This window comes from Carassius auratus, chromosome 7, assembly GCF_003368295.1.
Source record: "Carassius auratus strain Wakin chromosome 7, ASM336829v1, whole genome shotgun sequence".
Taxonomy (NCBI): Eukaryota; Metazoa; Chordata; class Actinopteri; order Cypriniformes; family Cyprinidae; genus Carassius; species Carassius auratus.
The window spans coordinates 5,091,093-5,107,425 of NC_039249.1; the positions used below are offsets into that span (position 1 = coordinate 5,091,093).

The 16,333-nt window shown below is 39.6% G+C and overlaps 1 protein-coding gene across 3 annotated transcripts; it reads left to right on the plus strand.

Annotated features, from left to right (window-relative positions):
- Positions 1 to 3,380: 3,380 nt before the first annotated feature.
- LOC113105622 (active breakpoint cluster region-related protein) lies at positions 3,381 to 14,630 on the plus strand. Of its 3 annotated transcripts, none has more exons than XM_026266796.1 (22): positions 3,381 to 3,537; positions 3,704 to 3,816; positions 4,063 to 4,167; positions 4,895 to 5,152; positions 5,971 to 6,078; positions 6,164 to 6,218; positions 6,311 to 6,363; positions 6,460 to 6,597; positions 8,120 to 8,235; positions 9,020 to 9,176; positions 9,335 to 9,460; positions 10,107 to 10,182; positions 10,271 to 10,366; positions 10,472 to 10,543; positions 10,827 to 10,924; positions 11,034 to 11,138; positions 11,386 to 11,552; positions 12,376 to 12,515; positions 12,644 to 12,778; positions 12,904 to 13,009; positions 13,182 to 13,302; positions 14,465 to 14,630. In XM_026266796.1, the coding sequence occupies exons 1-22, from the start codon at positions 3,483 to 3,485 to the stop codon at positions 14,552 to 14,554; spliced, it is 2,490 nt and encodes an 829-aa protein (XP_026122581.1). In that variant the 5' UTR covers positions 3,381 to 3,482; the 3' UTR covers positions 14,555 to 14,630. The 3 variants fall into 3 exon arrangements, with proteins under 3 accessions (XP_026122581.1, XP_026122582.1, XP_026122583.1); XM_026266797.1 differs by having other exon boundaries at positions 3,402 to 3,537; positions 3,673 to 3,816; XM_026266798.1 differs by having other exon boundaries at positions 3,402 to 3,537; positions 3,742 to 3,816.
- Positions 14,631 to 16,333: the final 1,703 nt, after the last annotated feature.

Below are 16,333 nucleotides of genomic sequence, written 5' to 3' on the forward strand. Positions count from 1 at the left end.
ATAGCCCCTTTGCTCAGCAGAGCTGACATTTCTTGTCGCAGCACCGCCATTTCCGTAGACTTCACCGTAGTGGGAAGAATTCCGCGGAAAGGAGGCGGGCCTTTCCGAAACTGAATGGTGTATCCGTGACAAACCGTGCGTAACACCCATTGAGGAATGCCGGGCAAGCGTTCCCACGCGGCCCGAAACAATATTAACGGTTTCAAAGCTTCCGCTCCCAGCAACGCCGTCATACGCGTTAAAACGACCGGACACGAAAAACCCGTGGTGTTCGTGCACCGGGGAAGCGTATGCGCCGGAGTCGTTGCGTTCCGTTGAGTATAATCCTGAAACGTGTCCACGGCAGGAATTAGGCCAACAGATGGAACATCGGGCTCTGCCGCTAGCGAAAAAGCGGCGGCTGTGTGAGCCGTCATAAACGGGCCGTTTGTGTAGGGTCCTTGAGTCGTCCCTCGAACTCCGAAAGCAGGATTGCGCAGAGTGTCTGAGGGAGCGTCTGTCATTACAGCTCGATCCAATGTTGCTCGAGGCGCTGTTAGCGGCGAGACAATCAATGTTTGAGCATGGGGACTGCAATGAGAGTGTGGGATGCGCGAAAGCGGTCCGACAGCGCTCTCTAGCGGAGGGCACAGTCCCTGGCAAGCAGCAAAAGGATCAGGAGCTGCTATTCGGCACCCGAGAACGAGAGGCTTTAGCCGTCGAGGTCAGGTTCAAACGCTTACGTTGACGCTGGTGCGCCGGAGGAAAAACCCTAGGGCCCCAGTCCTTACGAGGAGGCGCCATGGGTGTAGGTTCCTCTCGAGAGGCTGCTCGCTGGCGGTGAGAGGAGGTTGAGCGAGAACGCGCGGGCGCTTGCCGGCGTTCGACCTCCCTGGGTCTGCGGGGAATCAGCTGGCGGAAAGCGGCTGATTGCTGTTTCGCTGCCCTGAACTTCTCCACTACTGACGTGACAGCCTCACCGAACAATCCATCCCTGGAGACAGGGGCATCCATAAGGAAAGATTTATCCTTCTCCTTTATATCGGTGAGATTAAGCCAGAGGTGGCGCTCTACCGAAATCAAACCGGCCATAGTACGGCCCACTGCACGAGCGGTATGTTTGGTAGCGCGTAGCGCCAAATCCGTAGCTCTACGCAGTTCTTTAACTGCCTCCGGTGTGATGCCCTCACCTTCATCCAATTCCTTTAATAACTCCGCCTGGTAGGCCTGAAGGACCGCCATAGAGTGGAGCGACGCAGCCGCCTGACCAGCCGCCATGTAGGATTTACCCACCAAACTAGACGTGACTCGACACGCCTTCGAAGGAAGAAGGGGGCGAGACTTCCAAGCCGCGGCCGAACTAGGCGCAAGGTGTTCGGCGAGAGTCTCTTCCACCGGGGGCATCATAGTATAGCCATGGTTCGCCATATCAGAAACGGTGGCGAAATCCGCGGCCGCGGCGTTAGTAATCCGCGCCGAAAATGGCTGTTTCCAGGACCTCGAAACCTCCTGGTGGAGGTCCGGGAAAAAAGGCAAAGGCCTTCGGGGCTGTGTAGGTGTCCGACTGGTTAAAAAACGGTCGTCCAGCTTGGAAGAAGGTTGGGCCTCGGCCTTGTCAACCTCCCAGTCTAGCCCCAATTTACCCACCGCACGAGAAACCACATCCAACAGCTCACTGTAGGAGGGGGAAACACGCCTCTCCTGTCCGCTAGGAGGAAGAGGGCTAGTGTCGGTCGCGAAGTCCTCAGACCCCGAGGCCGCGGTGGATAAAACATCGTCGTCATAGCGTCCACAACCGAAGGAGATGGCGGTGCATGCCTCCGGTGTGGGAAGTAAATCCTCATTAGAGAAGACGACGGGCTCAGTATAAGTTTTATTCTGCAGCAGGGTAGGGGAGAGCGAGCGATGTGGAGAATATTCCAGCGCTGCGCTGTCCACAAAATCCATGTCGCACGTGTCACCCCAGGCCCTCGCCTCGTGCGGTGCCTCGGCAGTCGCAGAGGTGACCTGACGGGGGTTAGACTCGAGGGCGACATTAGAGAAAACTTCCACCCTGGAGCGCAGTACTCTGAGCCGCAGGCCATCACAATGGGGACAGGAAGAAAGGCCGCTAAGCGCCGCCTGTGCGTGATGTAAACCAAGACATACTACGCACCTGTCATGAGTGTCCCCCGCCGTGATGTACCTGGTACATGGCTCCTTACATTTTCGAAAACTCATCGCGTCCGCGAAGAGGAGTTAACACTGCTCGAAGAGATCGCTGGAGAACGCGAGACGATAGGGCACAGATGATTCGCTATTCCTGAAGGAATGAAATCTGAGCGAAATGGCGCGCTGCACCCAGGTATATCATGCGCGCGCATGCGCAGGGTGGTGCTATGCGCCATTTGGCCAATAGGATTGGCGGGATGGTATAGGGCTTCAGACATTCGTCACACCAGAGGTGTTCCCATACGTGGTGACGTCACCGCAGCATCGAAGTGACCTATGATAGGGAACGGTTGTTATCCGGATAACATACTGCTGGGTGGCGCGAATGACCAATCAGAAACAAGTATTCCACAGAGCCGTGTAATAAGGTTGTTATCTCAGAATAAACCCTGAACAGGGTTCACAGAGTGGTCTTCTATCAGCCTGAAGGGGTTTATTCTGAGATAACAACTGGCAGGATGTACATTATCCCGCTTTTTACACGGCTACTTGCCAAATAAGTAAATAATTAGACACAAAATATTAAGTAGTAAAATGGAAGCAGCAGCGTTTGTATGAAAGGAGAGAGTGATAGAGCAATAAATGGATGACAAAATTAAATAACTACACCGTTTTTGAATCAATTTTTAATATTTTATTAGCAAAACAAACGCAAAGCTTCCACAAAGAACTGTTCCTATCAAGAGTACGGCGCTGACTGCTGTTACCCGGATGAGCCTGTTATTAGCTTTACCGGTTGTCATGGATAACTTACATCGGAATATTGCGACTGATCAATCAGAATCAAATATTCCACAGAGCCACGTAATAATAATAATTATAACAATAATAATTATATATATATATATACATATTATAATTATATAAATAAACTTACCCCAAACCTGAACTGTAGTGTATATATAAACTAGCCCTTTGTCTAATTAATATATTTACATTTATTATGTTTATATAATAATATATTTAAATAGTGATGAACATATAACAGTTTCATCATTTGCCCAAGGTGCTTGGATATTAGATGACCATTGTTCCCTTTTTTAAAGCAGGTGAGCAAACATTACCTCCTCCTGTCTTAACTGTCATTGTAAATTTGAGTACTTTTACTTTTTCAGTGACCATTTTACTTCCCCCGCCTATATCTTATTGCACTGTTTGAGAAGCAGGAAGAACATGAGCATGGTAACCACATACAAGAGTCAGTGTGAAAGCGGGAGGATTCACTTCACAGACACTTCACAGCTGTAGAGCTGCTCGCCGTGACTCTGGACATCTTTCTGCTGCTTCTGCTGATGGAGCTCTACACAGAAGCAGTGGACTATCTTACGTCCAATGGCATCTCGCCCGGTGAGACCCTTCAACCCACATTTTCTTAAAATATTAATCTGTTTTGTTTACTTCAACATAGTAATTCATTTAAAAACTATATTAGTCTTTATTTTTGAACTGCCATTGGTTATTTACTAATACTCTCTTATATAGCGCTATACATTGTGCTATGTTTTTCTGACAGTGACTGAAGATGAGATTATGGATTCAGAATTACTACAGGATGTGTTCACTGATGAGACAGAGTGGGTTTCTCACAGCCCTTTGCAAACTGAGCCATGTTTGCCATCCACTCCAGTAAGACTGCAGTGCACAGAATGTTTACATAAAATTAACTTTTAATACAAATCTGATCTGAATTATCTGTTAGTGAGTTCTTGCCTGTATGCGGTTATTACTAATGTCGCTGGAGTATATCAGCATTATAAGATTAATAATAAATAACATGTTATCTCCAAGTTAGTTGCTATTATTTGTGTGCTGTGAATCTTCAGCATGGTCTCCATTCAGTTGTATTCAGACAATGTTGTAACGTTTTTCCAGACACTCGAGAGCCCAGATGACCTGCTTCAGAAGAGAACCGTGGTTCTGAAAGGGGTTCTGATCAGTGAGGAGATCTACCTGACAGAGCTCGAGACGCTTCTCATGGTAATATGACTTTCAAACAGGACTTTCTCAGTAGACATGTATTCATTTTATTTCCTGATTTGAGCACTTATCCAACACAGTATCAGTAGGTTCTTGCTTTACAGACTTTCTAAATTGTGAGTTATAAAGTAAAAACCACTGTGGTTAAACATCATATCAGTGAAAGATTAATGTTATGACTGAGCCTGCATATAAACGGCTTCACTACGATGCTATTTATGCCGTTGGTTGCCATTGAATGCTTTGTTTGCAAACACCTGTTTTTCTGGTCCATACCTAATTAGGGTTTCTTCTCAAGCTCAAAACTTCCTTCAGCATTCCTTTTTTTTTTTTATGGTTCTCTACCCGTTTCTGAGACACTTCATTTAAATCATACCTTCTTTGCATTTGCCACTTCCTGTAGGTCAAGTTCTGTTTCTCTTAGTCGAGTATTGCTTCCCTTTCTGGTCAGACCATTAGTGGTAATCATTAAACTAGAGAGTTCCCAAAAAGTCCAGAATGACATGCAACACAATGTTGAAGTAGAGAATGCATTAAAAGTGTTATGTTTCTCAACCACTTCCTCAAAGGAATTGTGTCCGGCATTTACCCATGAAATGCATTTGTGTTCATTCTTTGATGTACTTATAATCTGTTTTTCAGTTACATCAGCTATTTTTAATTTCAGTTCCCAATCTTACTTCCATTCTTTGTTCATTTTCTCTCTATAATGTCTCCTTCTCTGCAGCCTATGAAAGCTTTGAAGGCAGCAGCGGGAACCTCTCAACCTCTGTTGTCCACTGAGCAGGTTCAGACTGTGTTTTATCAAATCCCTGAGCTCAGAGATCTGCACAAGGACTTTTACACAAGCCTTCGGGCCAAACTGCAACCTGATGAAATGATGGACCCAGGGTCACAACAAGGCCTGGAGACGGAGGAGACCCCAGTGATGCAGCTTTGCCACAGGGAGCATCATTTATGTGTGGGAGACCTGTTTCATAAGTTTGTAAGTTGTTTTATATGCAAACATGTGGCTGGTAATGCCATAAATCTGATCATCGGCAGACACCAGTGATTAAATATTAAAGATTTAAGATTTTTATTTTTCACATACATGATTATATAGAAAATAAAAAAACAGCATTGAAATGTGAGTCAGGTCCACTCCATGGACAGTGCAGTTATCAAAGAATACAACACAGAGGAAATATGCATAAATATAGGTATTAAAGAATGAAATAAAAGTAAACGATACAAATTTAAGAATACAATATTAAATAATGTATACTGTAGAATTAAATATAGAATAGAAAATAAAATGTGCATGAAAGTATACTGTAGTCTTAAATATTAAGATACACAGGAAAGTACAAGAGGCGAATGTGCAAACAGGAAGTGACATTCTCAATATTTCAATATGAGGTAAAGAATGATGAATATCTTACTGATTAAGTGATTATTAGAGGCTAGTTTTGGGTTTAGGAGCCTGATGGCCTGGGGGAAGAATCCCCTCCTAAGTCTATCAGTTTTTGCCATCAGGCTACAGAAGTGCTTACCAGATGGCAGCAAAGCGAAAAGACAGTTACCAGGGTGGTTTGATGCTTTTAATAGCACTGCTTTTTCAGCATTCGAGGTACTGTAGATGATAAAATATGGCTTATTCTTTCTTGACCTAATATTTGGTGTAATATGAAGCAATTGACACAGTGTTGCATCAGTTCATTGAAATGTTTAACGTTCACGTTCCCAAAAAAATGTAATAATAATATATCACATATATATTAAATTGTAGTGTAATAGTAATGGCTTGATGTCCTTTTGCAGGTCAACCAGTTAGGAGTGTATCGGGGCTTCATTGACAACTATGAGAATGCAGTGTACATCGTGCAGAAGTGTATGCAGTCAGACCAGCGTTTCAGGACGCTTGCAGAGGTCTTATATTCTTCCCTTTTTGTTATCTTTATTATCTTTATTAGGGGGAAACCACACAAAAACCTTTTTCTTGTTATCTTTATAGAGTATGATGTCCTCCAAAGGGTCAGACAATGTCAAAACTAAATACACCTTTGAAGGTAAACAATTCCTTTTTTGCTTCCATGTTTGGTTTTGAATGATTTTTTTAAACACTGGGAACATTCAATAATTCATACATTGGACGCCACAGCTCTCCTGTATAAGCCGTTAGACAGAGTGATGAAAACCACACTTGTGTTGCACGTGAGATTCTGTTTAAGATCACATCTTACATTTATTTATAAATATTCATTCATTCATGCATGTGGATTTATTAACATTCCTCTCTGTCCTCCTCAGGATCTGTGTAAGCACACGCCACCCAATCACCCCGACAGCAGCACGTTACAGGAAGCGCTTCGTCTCTCCAGCAGCTTCCTGTCTGGGGTCAATGAACGGTCGCAGTGCAAACGTTCTGTCAAACTCAGCAGAGGAGAGGTACTCCTCACCTCACGTGCCATGGTTCCTTCCTCATATGCAGATTTTTGTTAAACTTTAAAGGGGTCATTGGATGCTAAATTCACTTTTACATGATGTTTGAACATAAATGTGTGTTGGCAGTGAGTGTAAAGATCCACCCAGTGTTTTATTTTTATTTATCTACTAAAATCTTTATCTCTTTCTAAAATCAAGCCAATCTCAGATCCCTGTCTTTGTGATGTCACACAGACAGGCCCCTCCCACGATAGTTTGATTGACACTAGTGTTTTAGCAAAGACTGGACTGGTGTCTTACCTTAGACTTGCCCTGAGTGAGCTATTGTCAGTCCACCATTGTTTCACCGCTGGAGCGGATGTAGACATGAATGACTCCTAACTGATTGAGGTGTTCTGTTTGTTGCATGTAATAATGAATATAGCAGTCATCATTTACTCCCGACATCTGAGTCACTGAAAACGCAGTGGATTACATTTGTTTCTGAAAGGAATGCACCCACAATCTTCTTAAAGGCGTCTATTTTAGCTGGAATCATTTGTGATCCAGCTTCCCCCACAGAAAAAAAAGAGGAACAGAAAGTTTTTTTTAATGAATCTTTTGCCTTTTCTAATAATGTGCTAATTAGCAAGATTCATGATGAACGCGGCTTAAAGGGATACTCTACCCCAAAATGAAAATGTTGTCATTAATAACTTACCCCCATGTCGTTCCAAACCCATAAAAGCTCTTTTTGTCTTGGGAACACAATTTAAGATGTCCATCTGTCATCAGTGGTTCAACCATAACATTAATGAAGCGTAAAAAAAATATTTTTGTACACAAAGAAAACAAAAATAATGACTTTATTCAACATTTCCTCTCCTCTTTTTCTCTCCACATCCCCATTGCACCATCTTGTTATGGTGATGTGGAGAGAATCAGAGGAGAGGAATTGTTGAATAAAGTCATTATTTTTGTTTTCTTAGTGTATAAAAAGTATTCGCGTCACTTCATAACGTTACGATTGAACCACTGATGGCAGATGGACTATTCTGTTGATGTCTATCATACTTTTCTGGACTATGACAGTGTAACTTACTTAGCAGTCTATAGGACAGAGAAAGCCTCCCGGTTTTCATACTAAATATCTCAAATTGTGTTCCTGAAGACGAATGAAGCTTATATGTTTTAGGAATAACATGGGGGTAAGTGATTAATGACAAAATTTTCATTTTGGTGTGGAGTATCCTTTTAAGTAAACAGTCTCTCAGAGAGCAGCTTGGAAGAGAGGGGCGGGGTCAGCAGAGCTCTTTAACATTTAAAGGAAAAAGCTACCAAATGGCCTGCTCTGAAAAGAGCTGTTTTACACTGGGTATAAAAGGTGTTTGTTACACTACCATTGATAAATTTTAACCAAAGTATGTTATAGACTTTTCATTAAGATCCTAAATAATCATATCAACTTGTGGAAGATGGGCATCCAGTGACTCCTTTAAAATGTAATGTTCATCATTATAATATATACATGTGTGCATGTCCACAGAGACGTCAGCTGATGCGAGATGGGTTCATAGTAGATGTGTATGAGAATGGGCATAACCTGAGACACCTCTTCCTGTACACAGACATGCTGCTATGTGCCAGACTGACAAGTGCAGGGTGAGTCTCCACCAATCACAGGCCTCTGTGTTACCTTCCCAGCGGAGGTCCGGACAATACTTTCTTCGGGATAGATATACATTTCCATCTGGGCAGCAGAAGTACTTTGTAAAAAAAACTAAAAGAAAGGGGTAAAATAATAATCGAAGATGAAAATATTGGACCTAAGCATTTATGTCTGAGAATTTTTCCACAAAGAAATTAATGCTAAATGTAGATGGAAACAAACCTGGTTTATTTGAGTGGATGGAGTCTATGACAGTTTAAAATAATTATATTGGCTGCATTCTTGTTTTTTTGCAGTGTTTTAGAGAAAGTATCTATTATGCTGCTACTGTTGTTAAAATAACACTGTCGTCTGTAGATCTTAAAGTGACACTTGGAGATGAGAAGCAACATGCAAAGGGCAGAAAGGGCTGCAATAAAGCACATTTGGCTCTAGATAAAGTGATAAGAGGATATAGCGCTGAAAGATCATTAGCATAAATGACCCTGAGCACTTGTGGTTTTGACAGCTTCGTTGTCTTGAACGTAGTTCAGTTGGAGGTCTGCTATCTGAGCTCCCCTGTTATAGAGTTATATTATACTTTTCAGAAAGAAAAAGGTCACTGTCACTGAGGCAAAAAGTGTATATAATAATACCCTTTGAAGGGGTACTGACACAGTTTTGTATCTTTTTTCTGAGAGTATGCACTATAATTAGTATTTTATTTATTTATTGACAATATTAGCATGATATGGATGTGTGTATGCTGTATAGGCTTATATGTGTTTTCATATAAAGGAGGCAGGCACAGTACAGGTTTTGCTGGTACTTGCCATTGGTTGGCCTGAAGCTGCACTGGGCTGCTGAACATCTGCCCTCACCAGAATACCAGGTGAAAATCAGTAAAACCAGAGCCAAAATGTACCAGCTCAAACAAGCACTCCAGCAACACACGGTAAGGCGATTTACATGTGACTCAGTGAGATTTTCACTCCTTAACCTAGTATTCCTGACCGTTAGCTAAATCTAAAGAGGAAAAATCTTCCAAAAAAGAAAAGAACTCAGTAATAAGTCCCCTTTCAGATAGCACCGTGTTTGTTTGTGTTTTTACAGAAAGGAGGCAAGGTGTCAGTTTCTCGTGCTATTGATCGCTTGAGGCGCAAACTTGAAGAGTGTGAGATCTGGCTCTTAACAAACACGCCATCTTTTACTTTAGACCTACATAGCACCAGTGGAAAGGTAAGACCACAAAAGTGTCGCACGTGAACACACGAGCACGTTCTTTCTATCCAACAAGCATTGATTTTTTCTATTCAGTTTATATATATATATATAACACTTTTAAAGCAATTTTCACAATATATATTGTTCCAAAGCAGTTCATACCGGTCAACACAATAAGCTTCAATACCCTGAATTAGTTGAAATTGATTTAAAGGTTACAATGGCAAGTAAAAAAACTCCCTAAGTTGTTTAGTTATATGAGGAAGAAGTCTTGAGAGGAACCAATGTCTTGTGAACAAAAGACCTACAGTAAGTACAACTACATAATAACAAGCCCTTTCACAACAAATGTGAATATACAGAATGCTAATTAAAGTGTCTGTTTCTGATTTGAAATGAGGTTGCAAACATGATGAAGTAGTCAATTAAATATTAATTAATTTAAAACAAAATAATATAAAATCGTGAAACTGTCATTTTTAACCAGAAAATATGAACATAGACAAAGCACTGTGTGAATGTTTAAAAAAAAAGTACAAATTGTTGAGGTTTAAAGGTATGGGTTTGATAGATAGATGTAAATAAGATGTTTGCAGTTCACGAAGCCATTAAACTACACATTTCTCTGGTTATTGGTCAATAATGATTTTTCCTTCCACAGAGTCACACTATCCGACTGTTTTCTTTGAATGACCTGATTGAGTGGAAAGAAGCCATTGAGAAACAGAGTGGAAACTGTGAGTGCATCTTGTGTATCTGTCCTGGTGATTGATTGCATGATCATAACCCCATGCATTTGTGTGTGTGTGTGTGTGTGTTTCACAGGTATCGAGACGGTTCCTCCAGACCTGCTGTCTGTTACCAGTTCCTGTATCAAACTCAGAATGACTCAACAACCTCCCCTTAACCGCGTTCAGTCCAGTAAAGCTCCCTCTGTATTTTTCTTTCAGTAAATAGTGCTCTCACTATCATCTCAATCACACTTGTGCACAATGAACACTCTCTATTCTATTGTGTCTTTCACAGATGAAAGTTCACATATGTGTGGGAGCTTGTATGTGATGGTTCAGTCGGCGTGTGGTCTGCAAAACCCGAGCAGTAAGTGACAAAACACACGTGATGTGTACAAGAATGAAAGTTTCCGAGACACACATCAAACCCACAAACTCATCACATACATTCTGCCCTAAATGTGAAGCACGAATTGCTTTCATCAAGCATCGCTGCCAAAATAACACCACAAAAATAAAAAAATATATACAAAATCTTTATTAAATTAATTTAATATATCTATTTTCAATTAAAATACTGTAGTATGTATGCATTGAACAATATTTTCCAATAAGCTTCTTGTTATAAGCTTTATTATTTGACCTTTCAGGTGCATATGTTTGTGTGGAGGTGGACGGCTTTGAGTTTTACGACAGACGAAAACAAACCTGTCTTTCAGCCTTCTGTGTTGCACCACAATGGGATGAGGTGAGTGTGTAAAAGCCATTATGAATTTTTAGAAATTAGAGTATGCATTCTGTGATTTGCCTTGTATTTAATATACTGAATGGCTTTGAATGTGTTGTTGTGCATATAGGAGCTTGTGTTTCAAGTGGACGGAGCACGAAAGCTGTTACTGGTTTTTGTGTCTCAGTATGAGAACGACACACAGGATGAGATTGTGGGCAGGGCGGTGTTAAATGTGAGCTCATATACTTTTTGCTTCATGTTGTGTCCTTTTAAATGAGTTGTTTATCCAAACATAAACGTCTTGTCATCATCTCTCCATCTTCATTTTAAACCGGTATTATTTGAGTGGAAATAAACCTGATATTCTCATCAAACCACCTTTAGATTAAATTGCACAAATGTATACAGTTTGAGACCAGTCTGTACGTTTAGTTATTAATGCCAAGCATTAAAAAAGCTATGTATGTTTGTGTTTACAGCTGGACACTGACAACATGTTGAAGAAGTGGAAGAAAGTCAGTTGTTCTTTGGGCCAAGTTGATGTGACCTTGTCAATCAAGTACATGCCCCACCCTCTGGATCCTCCTAGCACCGCCCCTCTAGTACAGGAACCAGTGTTCTGCGTGCCGATTGGACAGGTGGCAATGTGAGTTCACAATTGACTATTAAGATGTTGCAATAATATTTTGTTAAGACTATAATGATGTTGCAATATTATGAATGAATGATGCATTTATATAGCACTTTATTGTGTATTGTTGTACACCCAAAGGGCCAGTGGCTGCAATTTGGCTAGGACACCAGGGTTAAGGGTTACTCATTACAATATGTGCCGTAGGATTTTTAATGACCACAGAGAGTCAGGACCTTATTTATTATCAGTTACAATTATGTTGATTATAATAAAAAAAAATATTACATTTAGTCATTTATATTTAGTGGTTTCATACAGTTGCTCTAAAAAATGTAAGCATGCAACAATTAAAAATGTATGGTCGGTGCCAATAGCCTCGTTGGCAGCATGCTCACATATAATGTTGTTGTGCTTTAGGCATCCCGAATTCAATTCCTGCTCTTGGTACTTTCTCGATCCCACCCCCCTCTCTCATAAATGCATAAAAATGACAAAAATAAATCTTTTAAAAAATCTTACTAACCCTAAGCTTTTGAACAGTATTGTGTGTGTGTGTGTGTGTGTGTGTGTATTAAATGTCCATAATATGATGAAATGAACCCCATGTGATTTATCTGCTAAGCACCTGTATGAAGTGTCCAAATAATGTGTAAATTAGGAGAAAAACTGTGTGTTACAATTCTGATAAACTTTCCTTCGTCATGACGTTGTAATGTGCTGGTGTGCACGTGTGTGAATCTTGCTTTAAGATGTGTAGAAATAGAGGTGTTTTGCCATCAAGAAAGGAAGAGGAAAATGAAAAGGCTTAATTGTGTCAATGTTTTTGTGTTTACAGGCAAGAGAGTGTACTGGTCCCTCACATTGTCCGTTCCTGTGTGGAGGAGATTGAGAGGAGGGGACTGAGCGAAGAGGGGATCTACAGAATCTCAGGAGCCAGCACAGAAATACAAGCACTAAAGCATGCATTTAACACTAGTGAGTGTGTGTGTGTGTGTGTGTGTGTGTGTGTATGTGTGTGTGTGTGTGTATGTGTGTGTGCGTGTGTGACAATCTATTGAAAGATTCTCACAGCACTTATCTCAAAAGTGTGTCTCTCTCTGTAGATTACCGTGAGGCTGTGAGTAAACTGAGGAGTGTAGATGTGAATGCTGTATCAGGAACTCTGAAACTGTACTTTAGAGAACTTCCTTTACCTCTTATTCCCTCGGAGCGATTCAAGGAGCTTGCAGATGCACTAGGTGAGTCCTTCACACACAGCTGCACAGGTCTGTGCATAAACATGCAACGTGAGAACAGTATACATGATGATGATAAGGCATTTAAAATGATAATACTTATCTCCTTCTCTATCCGGTTATGGCAGATATTGCTGATCCATATCTCAGGGCTGACAGCATGCTGACTCTGTTACAGGCTCTACCAGATGTAAACCGCAACACTCTCCTCTTCCTCTTACATCACCTGAGACGGTACACAACATCCTTTCAACTCGTGACTGTCAAAACACTGATTTAATTTTACCCCAGGCTGACCTGAATCACTTTCGCCATTGATGGATGCAAATGAGAAAAATATGTTTCTGTTTTATTTATTTTTTCTCCTCTCATTCTCACACCTCTTCTTTCTTTTTGTGTTTCTCAGTGTTGCTGAGCGGAAGGAAGAGAATAAAATGTCTCTGAGTAATTTGGCCACAGTGTTTGGCCCCAGCCTCTTGCGCCCTCTAGTGGCTCGTGTCGACATTTCACAAGAAGTGGAGGTTCAGGTCAGTTGTTTCTTTTTTTTTTTACAAAATAAATATTTGATGTGTCCAGTGTGGTACTGTGTTATTATAAATGGTCCGGTTATAACATTTCCTTGGAGCCTGGCCACTAAGGCAGAGTTTTCACTATTCTGGGGTTTGTTTTAGAAGAAGTGAAACAACAATTTTCTGCATTCAGTCGATACTACTTCTCTAGAATGGTGTGGACTTATGAAATGTGTGTTTTTTGTTTTTTTTCTGTTTGTTTAATCCAATGTATGTTGGTGTTACAATTCCATTTGTTCTGGGATAATGGACTAATTAGTCTTATCTTAAATCAACAAGAGAATAAAATAATACAATCCTTTTATGTTAATATGACTTCATGTCTATCTTTTTCTTTACAAAAAAAACTATTTCTTGATAAACTACATAATTTGGGGAAAATGTAAATGCAAATTTTTTATAGGGCTGCACAATTTGGCTAAAAAATTTTGATCATATGTATGTTAATTTAACTTGACAATATTATTATTATTATTATTATTACTTAATAAAAACAAAGTAAGAAATATTATTATTGTAATATTCCACTGTAAAATAAAAATGTAATATTTAAGAAAAATTATATATGAATTATTATTCAATTATTGACTATTTAATATTCCACTGTAAAATACAAATGTAATATTTGAGAAAAGTTATATAGTAATTATTATTGAATTATTGACTATTTAATATTCCACTGTAAAATAAAAATGTAATAATTAAGAAAAAGTTATATATTAATACTTATTAAATTATTGGCAATTTAGTAAATTTACAATAATAATATTTATGACTGTCTTCATTTCTTCATTTTCTTCATGTTAAACCATCAAGCTTTAATTTATAATCACTTCTCTTTACATTCACTCTGAAACACTTTTTAAAAAGCGCATTTATTTATTTGATTAAATCTACACTACATCTACATTAAATCTATGCAGTGAACTATATCCTGATTTCAGTTTAATAGATGTAGACCCGTTGTGAGCATCAAAGATGAGCATTAACAAGTTGCCTGATTAATCAGCCAATCAAAGTGAAGAAAAGAATATGACAGATGGGTATTATTGCACTGACAGGGTAATGAGCCAGTCATAGCCTGAAGGAGAAACTGATCTTATGTTTTTATGTTTCTCAGGTTCAGGTGATTTTTCTCTATCTGCAGTGTCAGAACCTTCCAGAAGCTCTTCTCACAAAACATCTGGACATCGATGACCTAGAGACATGACTCCTTTTCTGTCGGCTCATCCATGGTCATCTGTAAATTTGTAAACAAATACAAAAATAAAATCTGTTTAACTCACTTTATTTTAAAGATGTTTAATACTTTCAGATTTTTAATGTCATAAAACATGACTTGACCACGAGTTGATTATGTTTTAGAGCTTAAGTTTCAAGGTGCTTTTCTGCAAAAATTTGCATGCAAAATCCAGTCTGTCCAATAGAATGTTTGCATTTAAAAATGTGGACACTTAAAAAGTACTACTAAAAGTTACTACTAAATGAGAGAGAACTATATAAATATAGTAACAAATAAATAAAACTAAAATGAAAAAAGCATACAATACAGTAAAATCAAATAATATAATTACTAAAACTTTAATGAAAACTGACAAAATAAAAACTAATCTAATATATTTATTAATCCTATGATGATTTTTAATTATATTAAATTAACACTGGAGAAAACATTTCACTTCACCGTCCTTTGAGACAGGACAGAAAAGTATTTTTCTCAGCTGAGGTCCTCATTGAAACAGAGTCTCTGGGTGGGCCGAGAGGGCAATAGGGGAGAAAGGTGAAGTGAGACACTTGTAATATCCTACCACAGATGGCTAACTCTCACACACACACTTGTGGGGTCACCAATAACTCTGCCTCTCTCCCGCCCCCTCACCCCACCTCCAAGCAAATCAATCCGCTGCGGTTCAGCTCCAACAAGACCGAGTTCACCGTGACATGCACCAGCACTTCAAAGAGATCCATGCTTCCTAACCTCTCCCCCACCGTCGCTGGGTGCTGCTTTTCCCCTCAGCTTATTCCCCACCTGGCTTGGGTGGGATTCACTCTCCTTCCCTCTGCCTGATTTTGACTTTGATCCATAATCCAAACTTGGGAAAAGCGCTTCTGTTCCCAGCATTCCAGGCAGGAAAAGTGCAGCAATGTCAGATGTGTGCCATAACACCATCCAGACATGCCCCAGTTACAACACAGCATCAAATGGGTTCTGAAGGAGTCGGTGCTCACGCGCCAAAATGGACACCAGTAAAACAGGTTCCTTAAGTGCTAACGCAGAAGGGACGATCAGAAAAGATCTTGCCATTAGAATAAAACAACTGAATGATGGATTGAATGGGAAAAGCACAATGAAAGACAGACGTTATTAGTAACGGCTGTATCTCTGTAGCGGGTCAAACTGAAAGGGCATAGTTTGAAATGTACATCAGATGCTAACAGATGAAATATAGATCACTCTAGTAAGGGTTTTCAAACTTTTTGATCCCAAGCACCCCTAAATATGATCCCCTTGCAAGGGAACACCTTCTTAAAATATAAGAGCTCTGTACTTTCTCATAGATCAGCTCTTTATATTTATGACTCGTTTATACTAAGTGATAAATAGTGAAGACAAGTTGTTTTCATCTTTATATTGTCACCTTCATATTATATTTTTTATATATATAAAAAACTATTAGAACGAATTCTCTACTTTAATAAGCAGTGGGTAAAGACAAGTTCTGGTAATGCAAGATAAAATATATTATATGTCTAATATAATAATTCAGTATAAAAATATTTATAGCACTTTTAACAATAAATATTGCTGTAAAACAGAGGTGCCCAAACCTTTTAATACAAAGGGCCAATAATCAAATTAGATTGAGAGCTGTGAACAAATGTAAATGTTGCATTATATTCTACTTTCCTACATTATATAAAAATGTTTTTTTTTTACATTTAAAAAAAATCTACAAATATTTGATGTTTAAATATGTTGTAAACATAT